A 17,029-nucleotide genomic window follows, 5' to 3' on the forward strand; every position below is an offset into this window, starting at 1 on the left:
ATCATACATTTGTCACAGTGATATTATGAGGCATGCAATTATATTGTTCCCATTTTATAGATAAAACTAAGGCTCAGAATGATTTTGTATCTTGGCCAAAGTGTTTTTTGTGATTATATGATATAGGCAAGTATTCAGACTAGTACTACTCATCTTCAACTATTGGCTTTTGACTGTGGAATAACTTTGAATGAGAGGATGAGGTGGAGATACTTGCTGGCAGTCTCAGGGCCAAGTTCTTGGGTTTACTATGCAAACAACTCTGGGAGTAGGGGAAATGGGGTATGACTAGGTTCTGGATTGGTGCCTGGACACAGGCAGAGTGCCCTTTGGGCTGACTTTCATCTTAAAATGAAATTATAGTATGGATATGAGGACAGAGCAGAGCCGGGAATAGAAGCAGACTTTCAGGTGATGGTCAAGAACAGTCATGAGCAAACCCCATAGGTTCTTGCTTACATTTCATGTAATTTGGGCAGATTGGAGAACACATTCGCCTCTATCACTTCCAAGACATCATTCTGTGAGATCTCTCTGTGAAGAAAGATGTATAATTCAAGTCAGTTCAGTTATACTCCATAAATGGACTCAGGGCTTAGCATAGAGGCTGGTGGTTAGGATGATTCATGAGACTCACAGAACACTTTTCTGCCCTCCATGAAGTCAGCTGTAATAAAACGAAAATATTAGATGCTAATACTTGCAGAACAATGGGAGAACAAACCCTAGACAATGCCTCACTTTACAGGCTTTTCAATCAATAGATGTAGCGACTGAGTCTGCAGAGGGAAAGAGCCTTGCTTAAAGATATTTAGGGAATGTGTAGGATGAGAACAAACTTTAAGTTACCTCCACTGGGGGTTGGTTAACTTTTTCTATAGGGCCAGGGAGTAAATATTATTTGGTTCAGCAGACCATTTGGTCTCAGTTGCAACTGCTCAACTGATAATTTAGGGCAAAAGTAGTCATAGCTAACACGTAAATGAGCATGGCTGTATCCCAATAAAATCTATACTAATAAAAGGGTAATATGCTAATTAGACTGGGAGACCTTCCGGACGTCCTTCCGGACAAAGCCATGGTGGCGTGGCTGAGGCAGAGGTGGTTAGGGGCAATCAGGCCAGCGGGGGGGGGGGGGGGGGAGGTTGCGGGTGATCAGGCCAGCAGGGGGGGCAGTTGGGGGTGAGCAGGCTGGCAAGGAGGCAGTTGGGGGCACGCAGGCCAGCAAGGGAGGGCAGTTGGGGGTGAGAAGGCCGGTGGGGGAGGGCAGTTGGGGGTGAGCAGGTCAGCAGGCAGAGTGGTTAGGGACGATCAGGCAGGCAGGCAGGTGAGCAGTTAGGAGCCAGTGGTCCCAGGTTGTGAGAGGGATGTCTGACTGCCAGTTTAGGATGTCTTAAACCGGCAGTCAGACATCCCCTGAGGGGTCCCAGATTGGAGAGGAACAGCCCCTCTCTCACCCCCCATGCACAAATTTCATGCACCAGGACACTAGTATTATTTATAAAGACAACTGGCAGGTTGCACTTAGTGCCATGGGCTGTATTCAGTGACCCTGCCCTAGACCATGGAGTTAACTTCTTCAGTCTGCTGACCTGGTTGTGGGAGATGAGAACCTTAATTCAGTGTCTTTTAAATAAACATGGACTTAAATCCTTCCCTGGTCAAGTCATTACCCAAGTGGGGGTTGCTGTTTCAAGGTCTTTGGCATTAATGTTGTCTTAGCATAAAATACCCCCCAAAGATCATTTAGCCCCAGTTTCTTTCCTCCTGGAGTAATTTGAGGGCAGTGGAGAATGTAGTCCACTGTGCAAAAGCCTAGAGTTTGTGAAGAGAGAGGGTGGCTTAATCAGTTAACTTTTATAAAGTGGCTCACAGATGAAACATACTATTAGGCCTCCCAAGGAAGACCTGCATTCAGTTCCAAAGCCAAAGCTGATTGTCTCTGGAAATCTCAAGGCAGCATGCATTCAAATTGGCTGAGGAAGAAGCCTGTTTGCTGGCCTGTTTAACTGAAGAGCTCAAAAAAGGCCCTTGATCAAGGGACCAGCGTGGAGGGCAGGACAGGAGACCACCTTGTGGGAGAGGGGAAGTATAACTGTGAACAGCAGCCACCTCAGTGAGGGGGGGCTGGTGACATCTGGGGCTTGTCACCTCAGTGAAGATAGGGTCATTTATCACTAGGCCCCATGAGAGAGGAGACATTTTATGAGAGAAAAGTGCTTATTCTAGGATAGCATCTTCTATGATTCATTTGGTAAATTTAAGTCTTCACAGCTTTTACAGTTGAACATAGATAAGGTGTGTGTGTGTGTGTGTGTGTGTGTGTGTGTGTTTAATAGAACACGTTGGATATTGGCCATTTATCTTGCTCCTCTGTCCTGCAGATAGAAGGGCACTTTTAGGAGAAGTGGAAGATTTGCACAGGAAGAGAATAAGGCATGGGGGAAAGAACTAGACAACAGAGGGAGTTTAAGTGTAAATAAAGTCATATTTTCTGAAAGTTATTTTCAGGTTCACTTACAGTTATCAATAGGTTGGTCACCGCTTGTGGTCATATCTCAGTCTAATAATGGCCCAAAGGTAGGCATTTCTCTTTAAAAGATAACTAAAAATTAATAGAACAAACAAGCGAAGAAACACTTCTAAATTAATTCAGAAGGAAGTTCACATTTTATGGCCTCACCTTGAAGGATAGGAGGGGGTATAGGGGTTGGGTGGGGTTGGAGGAGCCTTTGGCTGGATGAGCATTGTGGGGAGGTGAACAGTGTGCTGTAGTGGGAAAGTACCTCACTGAGAACAGTCCAACCTAGTTTTGTTTCTAGTTATTTCTATTATCATTTATTAAGTGTCTTCTATTTACCAACATTCTACATGCTTTCTCTCCCATCCTTTGAACATGCCCATGAAGTCAGCATTTTGATCTCTATGTTAATAAAGAGCCCTGCCTGGATGCAGAACCGTTTTCTTGTATGTACCCTGCCTCCTGGGCCACGTTGGGCCTAATATTTCCACTCCTATATCTTTACTCAAGAGAAATAAAAATTTATGCACTTTCAAAGACTTGTACACAAATGCCCATAGCCGCTTTATTTGTAATAGTCCCAAACCGGAAGCAACCCAATTGTATAAACTATGGAATATTCATGCGATGGAATACTGCTCGTCGATAAAATGGAACAAACTGCTGATACAACATCATTGAATCTTTAAAAAATTATGCTGAGTGAAAGAATGCAGACATAAAAGAATGCATACTGTATGATTCCATTTCTATGTGGTTCTAAAACAGGAAAAACCAATCTGCAGTGAGGGAAACCAGGGTAATTGTTGCCTGAGGCCTCAATAGAGGTTGCTGACAGGGCAGAGGCACAGGAACTTTCTGGGGTGATGAAAATATTCTGTGTTAAGGTTGGGGAGGTACCAACATGGGTGTGTGTATATATATGTGTCTAACTTATTGAACTTTAAACTTAAAATGGGTACATATATTTTATTGTATATAAAATATACTTTAATGTTATTTGAAAAATGCCTTCTTAATAAGGAAGAAGACTAAAACTCCATTTTTGTTTGTTTCATTTTGAGGACTGAATTAAGAAAATAATGGGAGAATCTTAGTCATGTTGTCAGGCCAGATGTGGTATTCAAATCCTAGTTCTATTTTGGTGATTCTATGTTAGCTTCTTTCCCAACTTGGCTGTCTTTCCCCCCCATCCCACATCTGGAAATTGAAGAGTTGGACTGGATCAGAGTTTCTCAGCTCTGGCTGCGCTTTAGAATCTTCTGATGGACCTTTATAAATTCCAACGCCTGGGTCCACACCAGAGAGTTGGATTTGTTTGGTCTGGGGTTTGACTCTGGTGTTGTTTTTTTCTCCCTTTAATTCTCCAAGCAATGGTGAGTCTAATGCGCATGAAGGATTGAGACCTGCTGGACGAGATGGCCAAAAGGTCCTTTTAGATCTATGATTTCTGTCTTAAAACTTGCTTCAGGACAAGGGACAATTTTTCCCTGTCTGCTAAGACAATAAATTAAATAAACAAGGTTCCTGGAGTACAAGATAATGAGACTAAATAGAAGTAAGAGAAACCTGGAGATAGAACCTGGAGACAGGAGTAAATAGAACAGGTATGAGTTAGATTAATTTTTTCATAAGTAAGAAAGTTTCAACCAGAAGTCACAACACTGCAAATGTGTAGCAAGAGCTGTGGAAAATATGTAGTAACACCTTACATTTAGTTAGTTAATTAACAATATATATTTTTAATGTATAGCTTCCCTTCATTTTCAGTGCACCTGTGTATGTTAGAGTTAGTGCAGCCAATACCATCTCCAGGTAGATTAACAGGTGACCTGGGTTGGCTAAGATCACACAATTGTGGGGATCACTCAACTGGTCTTTGAAGGGAGGATGTGGAATCTTTCCATCCAAAGAACTTACCTAATTAAGAAATCATTCTTTGTCTCAAATGATTCTGTTAAGAATATTCTTTGCAGTTGTGACAAATCATTACAATTGGCACAATTCAAAGTGTGATGGTGTTTCCTAAAAGTTAGAGGTAAAGGTTCATGAGAGAGGAGAGCTCTAGGGTTGGGATAGATCTCAAAGTGGCCCAGTGGTCTGTATGGTAAAACAATTTTTTAATAATAATATTAAAATAGAAATTTTCATTCTCATTCTGTGAGCATATTATGGGACCTTACTTGATGTGTGATATGGCAACAGCTATAACACAGAAGCAGACATGAGAATGCATCTGTCTTCTGTTAAGCCAGATGTTTAAAATATTTGCAAATATGTGAAACCATGGTACTCTTCTTACTAATAAATTTTGAAAAGGTGGTTATTTTGCCTGAAAACTGTTATTTATATCAATATGTAGGAATTTATTGTTTTTAAATGAACTAACAAATTATTTTCCGAATTTAATTTTTAGTATTGTAAAAGTCAGTAGCTATAACTCATATAAGTAAATCTCTTTGCTGTCCTTAATAAGTGATAAGCGTATATAGAGATCCTGAGACCAAAAGGTTTTGGAACTGTCCATGGTAGACACTGAATGCTGCTCTTATTGAGCGAGGGGTCCTGACCCTTGGAAGTTTATTTCCTGAGATGAGGCTCTCATCTTCTATGACAGTGCTTTGCAATTGTTCGTGTACATGTGAATCACCTGGGGATCTTGTTAAAATTCAGATTCCCAGGGGAAGGGCCTGAGGTTCTGCGTTTCTAGTACCTCAGGTAAAGGGATCATGCTAGTATTGAGATCACACTTTGGACTGCAAGGCTCTTTAGAAGAAAGGTTAATAACACCCCACCAGATCTTTCTCCCAAACACAGACATAGGAGAAGGTATGAAAAGAATGATAGAGGAGTGAAAATCTACTTAAGAGGAATGAAGAACTTGATTTTAAGAACCCCAAATCCTTTCTGAAAAGCTTTCCCTTACACTCTCATCATTAAAGTTTTCCTACCCATTTTCACAAGACTTCTTTAATTTCTCAGTTAAAGCAATTCACACATTGTGTTGTCATTGCTTTTCAGGAGTGGTGGTAGTGGCATTGTTTAACTCCCCAACCTGCTTTGTGTTTCTGGATGGTATCTTATCTGTCTATCTTTGTATCTCCAGCATCTAGTGGTAAGTTGGCATGTAATAGGTACTCAACAAATGTTTAGTGGATGGTTGGATAGTTGAAGGAAAAGTAGTCTTTGAGTTCTGATAATGGCACCCACAAAAACTGTAAAGATGAAGTTTGTCTTCGGTATTTATTTACCCTCTTTTCTCTAGGCAACATGCCCAAGTCTGGCAAAAGGTGGCAAGGTTAGCTTGTCTGTGAGATAGGCTTTTGTCCCAGTGGTTTTTACATTTAATACAGCATGCAATGGGCACATGTATTTTTGGTCTGCAGTACTGATGATGTCTGGATGCCTTTAGCTCTACTTATCTAGGTCCCAGATGAGGTCATTGAATTCATAAAACACCTGTATACTATACTAGAGGCCCAGTGCATTAATATTCGTGCACTGGAGGGGTGGGGTCCCTCAGCCCGGCCTGCCTCCTCTCACAGTTCAGGAGCTCTCAGGGGCAGGAGGTGACCAGGAGATCAGGGGAAGGTGATTCCCCCATTACACCTCTGCTGCTGCCACTGCCAGCAGCGCAAGTCTCAGCCGGCCCTGGTTACCTGAGCCTTGGGTGGCCCTGGGTGGCTGGGCAGCCGCCATCCGAGGCTTGCCTGCGCTTCAGGCCCACCCTGGGCATCTGGGGGGCTGAGGGTGGGTCCGGCTGCACCATACACCTGCCACTCTCCCCCCCACCCCTGCTGGGCTGAAAGGACTGTGGGACTCTGGCGAGGCTGAGGGGACTGGGTGCCGCCATCTTGTGGCTATGGGCACCTCCATCTTTGTGATGGTGTGACAGTCAATTTGCATATTCTCTCTTTATTAGATAGGCTTTTCCCTCTAAAACCACTCTAGATGTCAGCATTTCTCAAGCTCTGTTTTAGTATCCCTCAACCTTGTCCTGTTAGTACCTTTTGTTGATGCCTCACATGTCATTGGAAGAGGTTGCCTTGTTAGACCAGGTCTGTAGCTGCCAAAGTCATATTCTACTACATGTTCTGCAAACCCTTCATGGACAGCTAGGCTGGGCAGGTTTATTTTCCTCTTCCAGTTCCTCCCCTCCCTAATCACAGATGCAGCCAACAGCTCCATCTGTCATCCCTCTTGGCTCAGTGGCCCAACCCAAGCTTTAAATCCTAGGGTCATCTCTGACTACTCTTTAATATTGAATATATCCTAAATCCTCTCAATTACTTTTTTCAGTATTTCTTGCAAATGTCTCTTTATTTCCCACCATCATTATCGTAATAATGGCTCTTTGTAATTTCCGTTAGACAAGAAGTCCTTAACTGATGACTCAGGAGAGGTTTGAGTGGGCCATGAGTCATCTTCTTTCAAACAATTAAGTGTTCTGATGATTTAATTAAAATTTGGAGTAGATTCAAGGTGATGTATGTAATGTGCAAGAAAATAAAAATGGAGTGGCTACTGGAGAAAAGGGTGGAGTAGAAGGTGATGACCTAAGAGTTTATCTCTGTCTGGATACAGGAGTGTATCTAATACCTACAATTGGGTGCCATGCGTATGATTGTTGTTTGGGAAAGCAAATGGAATTAAAAGAGAGGGATAAAAAGTGAAGGAGGGAGAAAGAGCAGGAGGGAAAGGGAAAGAGATTTTCTGGAGGTAGAATGGTATTAAAGTTAGAAGTTAGAAAAAGTAGACAATTCCTTTATTACTGTGTGTATGCATCTCAGAAATTGTTTAAACATTAATTCATTGAGTTCTAAGTAATGGAAGACAAAGGGTTGGGAAGGTCATAAGGGAGTGGACACTGTGTGTAGAGAAGAAAGGGAAGAGACTTTGATTGGGTTCCTTGGCTTCAGTGTGGTCTGCCAGAAAGAACAACATTTTAACCATGGGGACTACTAAATCCATTAGCACACAGACCCTTGGAGGTGTTCATATTAAGGAATTTGAATCTTCCACTCTCTTCACTGCAGCAATGTAGAGCTGCATGAGGAGACAAGGACTCCCAAGTGGCAGGAGGAAGTCTTTCATCACTTTAGCAAATCACTGAAGCTCTCTGAGATCCATTTCCTCTGTGAGATACTGCTAAGACCCTGTCTCTCAGTACATTGTATACGCCATCCTCTGTAGTTGGCGGGGCTATTGATGACCATATGAATAATGCATGCCATGCAGGAGGAACCAAAGCACACAGTGTTATGCAAAGGTTATGCTGCTTACTATTATTTTTATTACATCACTGGAGCCAGGAGATGTAGGTTCTAGTCTCAACTCTGCCACTAATTAACCACTCTCCTTGAGTCAAATCAGTTACCTTTGCTGGGCCTTTGTTCTTCATCTATAAAACAACACTATTGATTCAGATAATCTTATGGGTTCCTTCTAGCCCTAGAATTCCATGATTTTAATTATTTCTGTGATTCTGTTATTTAAAGACAGCCAGCCACATGGTTGGCAGTTCTCCATGACAGCCAGCTTTCATTTCTAACAAGCTGGGATGAAGGCAGGGGCTCTGTGAAGCATCCTTCTTAAGGCACCACACCTGTTCTCTTAGGAGCAGCTCTGTGGGCAGACCCATGAAGGAGCAGCAGCAGGGTATCCAGCAAGGGCCATTCTCCCTGAGTCCTGGACATGGTAAAAAACTACCCCTGGCCTGGGTCATCTTTCTCCTTAAGGTTTTTATTGTCAGCTTAAAGAGGGCTGCATTGAGCTCCCTGTAAGCCAGTGTTGATTTATTCCTTGTCATCTATCCCAAGCTTCTTTACCAAAGAAACACCAAATGTGTGTAGACATGGCAGTTATTGTGGGCTTTCCTGTCCACTTCTGTCACCCCACAGCACCCAAAAATCTTCCTTAATAATCTCTCTGGGATCTGTTGCGCCTTTTTGCTACCCTTGGCACACCTGTAACATGACCCCCTCCCTCCCCCAATTGGCTTTCATCCTCCTCCCAGCCTCTGTTTTCACTCTGTAATACATAATTACTCTGTCTTTTATGCTCCTTCATTTTCCACCCCATTAACTCTGATTCTCGGCACAAAAGTGCCCCCTTTATGGGCTGCAATGAGGGAACAACAAGGAAATCACATTTGGCCATTTCTGAATTTGAGTCACATCGATTGTTTTCTTTTCCTCTTTGGAATGCTTGAGAGTAGCACCCTCATAAGCACCCTGCATGCAGAGCTGTTATCCATTCTGTTCTTTGCTACGTTTTCTGAATTTCTTTGAATTTAGAAATTCAGGGGCCTATTTTCACTGACTCCATAATCCCTTTCTGAGCAGTACATTTACCTATCTCACCCCAAATGGTAATCCAAAGCCCTACTCCAGGCTCTTTTTTGCTTCACATTGGTCCTGAGAATGTCCTTGTTTTTACAGCAAAGAGAACTATAGGTCAGGAAAAAGAAAGATGGTTTTTAAAAAGAGCTTCCTATTTTATGAGACTTTGCAACTACCTGGAGAAAAATGCAGTAATTCTAGAAAGTAAGGAGGAGACTGGATTCTCTGCCAACACGAGTCTTTGATTGAGCTGGTCAAGGCCACCCAAGATGTTGGGAACCAGTTCAGTTTATGTCCAGGCCTTTTCTGTGCCTTAGAAACCTTTGTTTAAACAATTACTTAGAAAGAAGCAAAACAGCCCGGCTGGTGTGACTCAGCGGTTGAGTGTCAACCTTTGAACCAGGAGGTCACTGGTTCGATTCCCAGTCAGGGCACATGCCCAGGTTGCAGCCTTAATCCCCAGTGGGGGGCATGCAGGAGGCAGCTGATCAATGATTCTCTCTCATCATTGATGTTTCTATCCTTCTCTCCCTCTCCCTTCCTCTCTGATATCAATAAAAATATATTTAAAAAGAAAGAAAGAAGCAAAACAATGAATGGTGGAGTTGTTCCTGTTGAGGTCTGGGGTGTTGGCTGCATGGGGCAGAAGAGAACCGAGATCTCCTTCCTCACTTAAGGAGCTTTGAGGGGCTCTTCTGTACCCCTAGGCATGTGTGCAATTTAATTGTGAAATACACATTTGTGTTTTACTAAAATAATTTCAGATCATGAAGATCCTGTTAGGAAGACATCTTTTAGGAAAAGTTATCTTGTTTTGTGATGCCCCTGAAAAGAGAATTTCCTGGTATCGGCACAAGAAGGAAGGGATTTTAGTAGCTATCTTCTAGTTACTTTCCTACTCATGCCTCCTCTCCTCTCTTCAGATAAAGTAACAGATAAATTAACAAAAGCACAAGAAACTGTATTTATGTGAAAAAATAATAACGGAGCTGGTCTAGCTTAAAACGTTCCTTATTTATGATGATAAGAGTGAATTTTTACTTATCCAAACAAGTTCCGTTACATGGGTCTCCCTGCTGGAGTTGTAGAAACAATACTCAAAGCTAGCCGACTTCCAGGAAAGGGGCTATCTGTGTTCTAAGCCAGACAATAGAACTAGCCTTGCAGACCCCAACAAGCTGTGTGAAACAGGTAAAGTTATTTAACCTCTCTGAGCCTCATATCTGAAATGAGGACACTAGTATTTACCTTGTTAAATAATTACATTTTAAGTATCTGAAGCTTAGTAAGTGTTAAAGAAATTGTTTTTTTAGTACCATAGTTGTTATTTTTTTCTAGAGTCTAGTGACTATAAATTCCTTAGGGCTAAGGAATTTGTTATATTTCTAACTTGTCATCCGTGCACCAAGCAGGCACTCTGTAACTGTGTGCTGAATGGACACATGGCATCTGCAGGGCTTGAAGTCCTGTAAATATGTTTTTATTGATTTTAGAGAGAGTGGAAGGGAGAGACAGATAGAAACACTGATGAGAGAGAAACATCCATATTGATCGGCTGTCTCCTGCATGCCCCTTATTGAGGATCGAGCCAGCAACCTTGGCATATACCCTGATCAGGAATTGAATCTGTGACCTCTTACTGCATGGGGCGATGCTCAGCCACTGAGCAACACCAGCTAGGCTCCTTTGTCTTATATTGATTAAAGTAAACATTTGCTTTGCCCTCACACCTGAGTAGTGGAGCAGGAAGGAAACCCATTCCAATACTAAGGCTCAACCTTTAAAGTTTTCTCCAAGGAGAATTCTCTAATCCTCTAGAATCAAGACATTTGCCTTCCTCTGAGCTTCCCTAGCACACTCCTTGTGTCTTTACCAGTGTATTTAATCATAGTTGGACTAACAGTCATGCTGGCTATGCTTCCTTCCAGTCCTAAGCCCCTTAGGGCTGGAACTGTGGCCAGTGTTGAATTCTCAATAGAACAAATCCATTACATCACACCATGCAGGCTTTAAATTTTATTGAGTTGGAAGGAAGAGGTATTAACAATGAAAGCCTTAGCATTTTTGGTACCAAATCTCAAATTACTTTTCAGGTCTCTTATTCAGTCATATTCAACAGAATACAATTTCTGCCTTTAAGATGCTTCTAATAAGAAATTGCTCTTTAGTCTTTTCCATTGAGACTGATTTTCAAGGCTTCCTGTTGATTGACTAAATTAATGAAAGAAGCAAAAGCTGTTATCAGTGAAAATGATAATGCACAGAAAGGTATGGTAATTTACGTAAAGTCACACAGCAAGTGAAAGGTAGAGAAGCAGAACCTGGGTCTGTCAACTTCCATGCTGATGTTCTTCCAAGCACACAATGCAGCATCCTGACACTATGGATCCTTATATCTAACTTTAGGTTATGAGTAGCCACCTCCTTCCTGCTTGTTCATGATACATTTTCTTTATTTTTTTTTCTAAAAATGTAAGTATTTGGAGGAAAAGAAAAACATTCTGACCAAATGGTAGAAATTCTGGGACCAATTTATTATATCAAATCCTGATTTAGATTTCAGAATTCATTTGAATAGATTAGTTTCACAACTTGTATATCTAATTATGTTTTCCTATGTCACCAACTACAAGCAATTTCCCTTCTTTTAGGATTATTGTATCTTTAAATGTAAGGCATAAAACACAGGAATTACCATAGCAACTTGCTTTTCCAATTAGACTGCAATCGCTGACAATCAATATGATTAGACAAGGTCAGTGACAGAGTAAGCCCCATAGTCTTTCAAGAGAGCTAGGGAGGTGCAAAGACAATGAAGAAATGAGAAGACTATTGGAAAATATCTCCCCAGAGTTGAGAGTGAGTCTTTTATTGCTTGCTGCTTGTATAACCTAAAGATGGGTCTTATAGTGGCAACAGTTTATAACCTGCCAGCAAGAACTGGGGAATGGAGGCTGAGAGATGTTCAGTTGAGGTTGGTTTTTCTTTCCTCTAGTCCCCAAACACTTTACAAAACTAAGGACTAAAAATCACCGAGTTGAAAGTGAGGATAAATAGTAGCTGAAAGGGTTGATAATGATGAGTCAAACTCAGGGAGCTATTTTCAGCTTGAGTAGGGAATGAAGGTATTTGAGAGGAAATGCAATGGGATGGTCCTTAACCAAGTTTGCCTGGTGGGGGGCTAGGTGAGTTGAGTGTAGCTCCAGGCATCATAGGGAGCTTAATTAGCCTCTAATCCTGCATCATCCGAGCTTCTTTCAGGGGCTTCCACTTCCTTCCCTCCCTGTTCTGATCTCAGCTTTACAGGAAATCTCACACCAGTGCCAGTGTCTGACAACTGGTTAAATCTGATTGAGGTGGGTGGGGATTACATGTCAATAGGGAGCAACGCTTTAACAAAAGAGTTGTTATGAATATTGGACACACAGGAACAGATAGTAGAAGTACTTTTGGAGCCTTTGGATCTTTCTGGAGACCCTTAACTCACATCTTTGATCTACCATGATTTCATAACAGGCTGGTTAAAAATGAGCTCCAGCTCTTCACCCACTCACAAGAAAGAGGAAAATGAAGTAATTGTTCCAGCAGCTGAACTGTGGGTGTCTCTTAGACACAATGCAACACCATGGAAAGCAAACACAAAGCCATGCTCCCTGGGAGCATTTGTGTTAAGGAGGCAAGACCTGGAGTCTGGAGGGCTCAAATGACTGACATCCATGTGATTAACTTTCTGCCTGATACTCCTGCTCCCAATCTCCCCTTCCCCAGCCACTCTCTGCCTAGTGACTGAGTGGGAGGAGGCCAGTTAAGAGAGGGGAGAGGCTGAGAGATGGAGCTTCTGAAAGTTGGGGAGATCAGGCTTTGGAATATTGCTCAACCCCTAACAGGATCCTGAATAGTTAAGGAAAGCTGCCCTGCTCCCCTGTGGCTAACATTCTCAGATCTCTCTCCTCTAGCAGGGTTTCTGTGGCCATTGAGACACCATTAGAGCACAGTCGTGTGTTCAAGATCAGCAGCTGTCATCTAGTTTTAGCTTTCCACTTGCTTATCAGTAATATACATATTTATAGATATGTATATATATTTATACACTTGTAGGGCTGAAACTTGGGGAAAGTTGCTTTTGGTGTCCTCAGCATCTTGTTTCTGCAACTCCTTCCTGCCTTTCTATCATTTCTTTTTCCTTGAGATGCTCGGTAGCTTCCAGCAGCCCAGTTTGTCAAGGTAGAAGGTAATCTAAAGTGCATCTTCTATTTACATAATTGGTTACCTCCATCTGTCATCCTGTTTTCAAAGGAGAGCCAGGAGAGGATGGTATACTATCATAGACAATAAAACATTGATGTTGAGAGTTCTGGCTGGTATGGAAGTCTGATATGTTGGCCTCTCTACCTTTAGAACCATACCAATGCTGGATGAAATAGATCAAACATTTAAAAAATACTTAGTCAGTTTGGAAACTATGACAGTGACTCTATCCCCAACCTGATCAGAATGATGAATATATACTGAAGCCGGAGGACCAAGGAACAATTCTAATGAGCTTAATGGTCAGGTTTGAAGTTTCAAAACCATTTGGATCTTTCCAACTTGCAGATCTGTATTTATCTGAGAGGAGCTAGAGCTGAACCACCCGCATAAAGTCAGGAGTCAGGAAAGGCTCCATATTAATGAGATGGGGGCTCCAAAACTCCCCTTAGTGACTAGGGAAACATCAAAGAAACAGCCTAGGCCCCAGGTGGGAACAGTCACCTGCAAGTAGTAGTAACACTGGGCTGGTGACACATGATGATGTTGGTTGAGAATTCACACCATCACTGGGTACAGTAACCTCAAGCCATGGAATTAATGGAAAGATCATCACTAAACTGGAGAATATGAAAATGCTCCACAGCAGCAAACGAGAAGCTGTCTATTAGGATGTTTCTATACCCAGAGCATGGGATTCTCACTGAACATATCTCATAGATCCTAAGATAGGCTGAGGGAAAATGCTGCAAATCATACAAGGAAATACTACACCAGAGAGAATATTTATGCCTTAATGACTAGGGGTTAAAATAAGACTACAAGAGATTTAAAAATAAGTATTTTTCAAATGCTCAAAGTAATAAAGGAAGATATAGGAATCACAAGATAAAATAGAAAACTGTGAAAAGGAACAGATTTATAAAAAATATTCATGGAAAATGCTGATATAATAATTTGCATTCAAGATAATTAAACTCAATAAATGGATTGAAAAAATGATAAGGTGAGTAGAACATGTAACTTCTGGAAGAGTAGAGAAGAAGAAAGGGAGACTAAAAAAAGCATAATGGTGACATTTCAAGCATTCATGGGAAAGGTTTTACTATGGCATATTTATATGTTACTTAATATGTGTAGGTGCTGAGTGCCAAATGTCTTCTGAAGGATCACAAGTTTATTTCCATAAGGCCCTTGTATATTTCCTAAATGTAAGTCTAAAGCAAAGTTTTAACACATGCATAGACCAGAGTGGCATTGCCCCAGGTTATTGTGGTGTAGCAAGTACAGTGTACATGCTGCTGCAGCCAGCAGGTTCTTTATCTCGGAGGAAGCCGCTGCAGGTGCCTCTGGGGGCTTTTTACACCCTTGTTTCCTGGTCAGTTTTAAAGGAGCCCAATGTCTCGTTTTTCTTGTGTTGCCAGGCTTGGATTCCAGAGACTGGTTGTCTTTTACTTTGATTTCCCTCTAACAATATTCAAGACCCTTTGACAATAAAGATAACGAATTCACAGAACCTTTCAGAGAGGCCCCTGTCTCACAGGGCTTCCCAGACTCAGCCTCCTGGGAGGATTCAGAGGAACACAAAAAGGAAAGTGATGCTCTACTCTCTCGTTTTCTGTCCAAGACTAACAAAGAGTGTACCTTCGTCACGTCATACAAATGTCTCTGCTGGGATTTTTTCAGCACTCTGCAAGGCTTTCGGTTTGAACTAGAGGAGACATGTTCCTTGCAGACTCCTTCTTTTTCCCCAAATGATACCTGATCCCTATGTTTATCATTTTCCTGAATTAGGGATCCTTGCCCTTGTCTTTTAACACTTCAATAGCTATCAGTATTCTCTAAAACATCGTGTCAGCATGTAGTTATATGAAATAATTAGAATACAAAAGAGCAATAAGGTGGTGAAGACCTGGGGAGTGGGGGTGGGTAGGGGCTGGGCGGAGATGGGTAAAGGCGGGGAATTGGGAGACATCTGTAATACTGTCAACAATAAAAACAAAGAGCATGCATAATAGAATCTCATTTTGATTTCTTAAAACCGTGTATCAGCAGAAAAGGAATTGTGAAAGGCTGTTCACCAAAATGTTAGCAGCGGATATCTCATTGTGGAATTATATAAAACCATCATTTTTTAAAAAGCTTTCTGCATTGTTTGTTTTTCCTACAGCAAGCATGTATTGCTTTTATAGTCATAAAAATTCCTATCTTAATTACGAAAAACAAAACCAAACCCATTTCCATCAGGGACAGTATTTCTGGCTCCACAGTCTGGGCGAGTTGCTAGGTTGTTACAGGAAGGCAGACATTGCTGTGCCAGGACACGGTGCCCTGTGAAACAGTATTCACCATGTTTTGGGGAGCCACTTAGAAAACAGAGTTGTTGTTCACTTTGTGTTTCCTATTCAAGTGCATTTGGATTTATTTGAGGAACAGGCCCAGGGAAGTGCTGCAGAGGTGGGCATGGTGATAGTGTGGCTTGGTAGTCCAAAGTGGAATTTGAGATTGTTGTCGACTGTTGTCCCTCAGACCAGGGAGCAAGTATTCTTGGAAGAGGCTCTCCTGATCCCTTGCCCTGCTCTCATTGTTCTCCCCATCACTACTTCAAACTTGCCATCTTACTCTTTCTATAAGGTACTTGATCTTTTTCAAAAGATTAAGAATCTAAAATCCACGAGGGTGAGGATCTCTGTCTGATTTGGTCACTGTTGTCTCTCCAGTGTCTAGTAAACAGTAGGTGCCCAGTAAGTGTATACCGCGGGAGGAAATGCATGTTACATGTTTATGTGTGTAGGGAGAGAGGCATGGGGATTAGTGTGAATAGAAATGAGAAGGCAAGAAAGGGGAGAGCATGGATGTGGGCCCATGAGGAGTTAAATCTGGGTAGCAGGTGGGTCCTTGTAAATGAATAGTAGCAAACAAAGTTGGATGGTTGAGCTGGGGAGAAATGATAATAAAGAGACTTGAAAATAAGACAGGAAAGAATCAAAATAAGGAGTGAGCACATTCAGGGGATGTGCTGAAAGCAATAACATTATGTCAGGCCTCAAGCATTGATATAGGGGGAAGAGTCTCTCACCCCGATTAAAGGAGAAGTGGATACTGATACAAAATTCAGAATAGAAATGAGCTCAATGGTTTTTTTCATTGTCTGTCTGTGATAATATTACCTTAGTCAAACATTCAGGGTTTAAAGGCTGTGCCTTTGGAATCATTTCAAATTCAAGCCACCTGACAATGCAAGATAGCTATACTCGTGCAGAAACAGAACATTTAAGGAGATACCGACTTTTTACTTTAGGCTTCTCTGAAATTCTAATTAAATGAAACTGAGCTGTGCCTCCTGCTTAGCTCTAATTTTTTTCATACAGTGCATTTGAAAGCCACCCCCCCAATGCATATATATTGGAGCATTTTGGTGGGGCTCATTTGTGATGAGCATGGGTAGAAATGGAATTCACTCAGTATAAAATGTTTACATACTACAGTGAGCATGCCTTGGCTGTTTCTGAAAAAGGAGAGCACACTTTTTTGCTTAGTCCAGATTCTCAGGGCGACATGTCACAGAACTCCGCTGGCCATGCAGAAAATCTAACTTATACGAGCAAACAGAGCTGCAATTAGGGTGGGCAGAGCTGAGACCCTCTCTTTCCAGAACTGTGCATATCTCTTATTAAGAATTATTTTGGTCCTCATGTTATCTTTGATTGCTGACCTTGGAGGATTAGAAATATATTTCTGGGTTATTCGAAGGAAGATTCAAAATAGGGTTGCTCAGAAACCTTGGAAGCAATTTACTAGAGTTGACAGTGAGTCTGGTCTGAGGAGTTTCCTTGAGATCCTTCCTAAGATCCTTTCCTTACTATCCCCTTGACCCCCTTGCGTGAAGGGAAGTCGATAGGGTCTTCCAGCCTCAGAC

General features: G+C 41.8%; 1 protein-coding gene across 1 annotated transcript in view; it reads right to left on the reverse strand.

The window, feature by feature from the left end:
* Positions 1 to 17,029, reverse strand: part of FSHR (follicle stimulating hormone receptor) — a 131,147-nt gene that overhangs the window by 41,086 nt on the left and 73,032 nt on the right. Inside the window, exon 3 of the mRNA XM_070428589.1 lies at positions 460 to 534. Within this exon, the coding sequence (XP_070284690.1) occupies positions 460 to 534 (75 nt within the window). The remainder of the gene's footprint in view (positions 1 to 459; positions 535 to 17,029) is intronic.

This window comes from Myotis yumanensis, unplaced genomic scaffold, assembly GCF_028538775.1.
Source record: "Myotis yumanensis isolate MYYU_CA2020_CCGP unplaced genomic scaffold, mMyoYum1.0.hap1 SCAF_11, whole genome shotgun sequence".
In the NCBI taxonomy this organism is placed as follows: Eukaryota; Metazoa; Chordata; class Mammalia; order Chiroptera; family Vespertilionidae; genus Myotis; species Myotis yumanensis.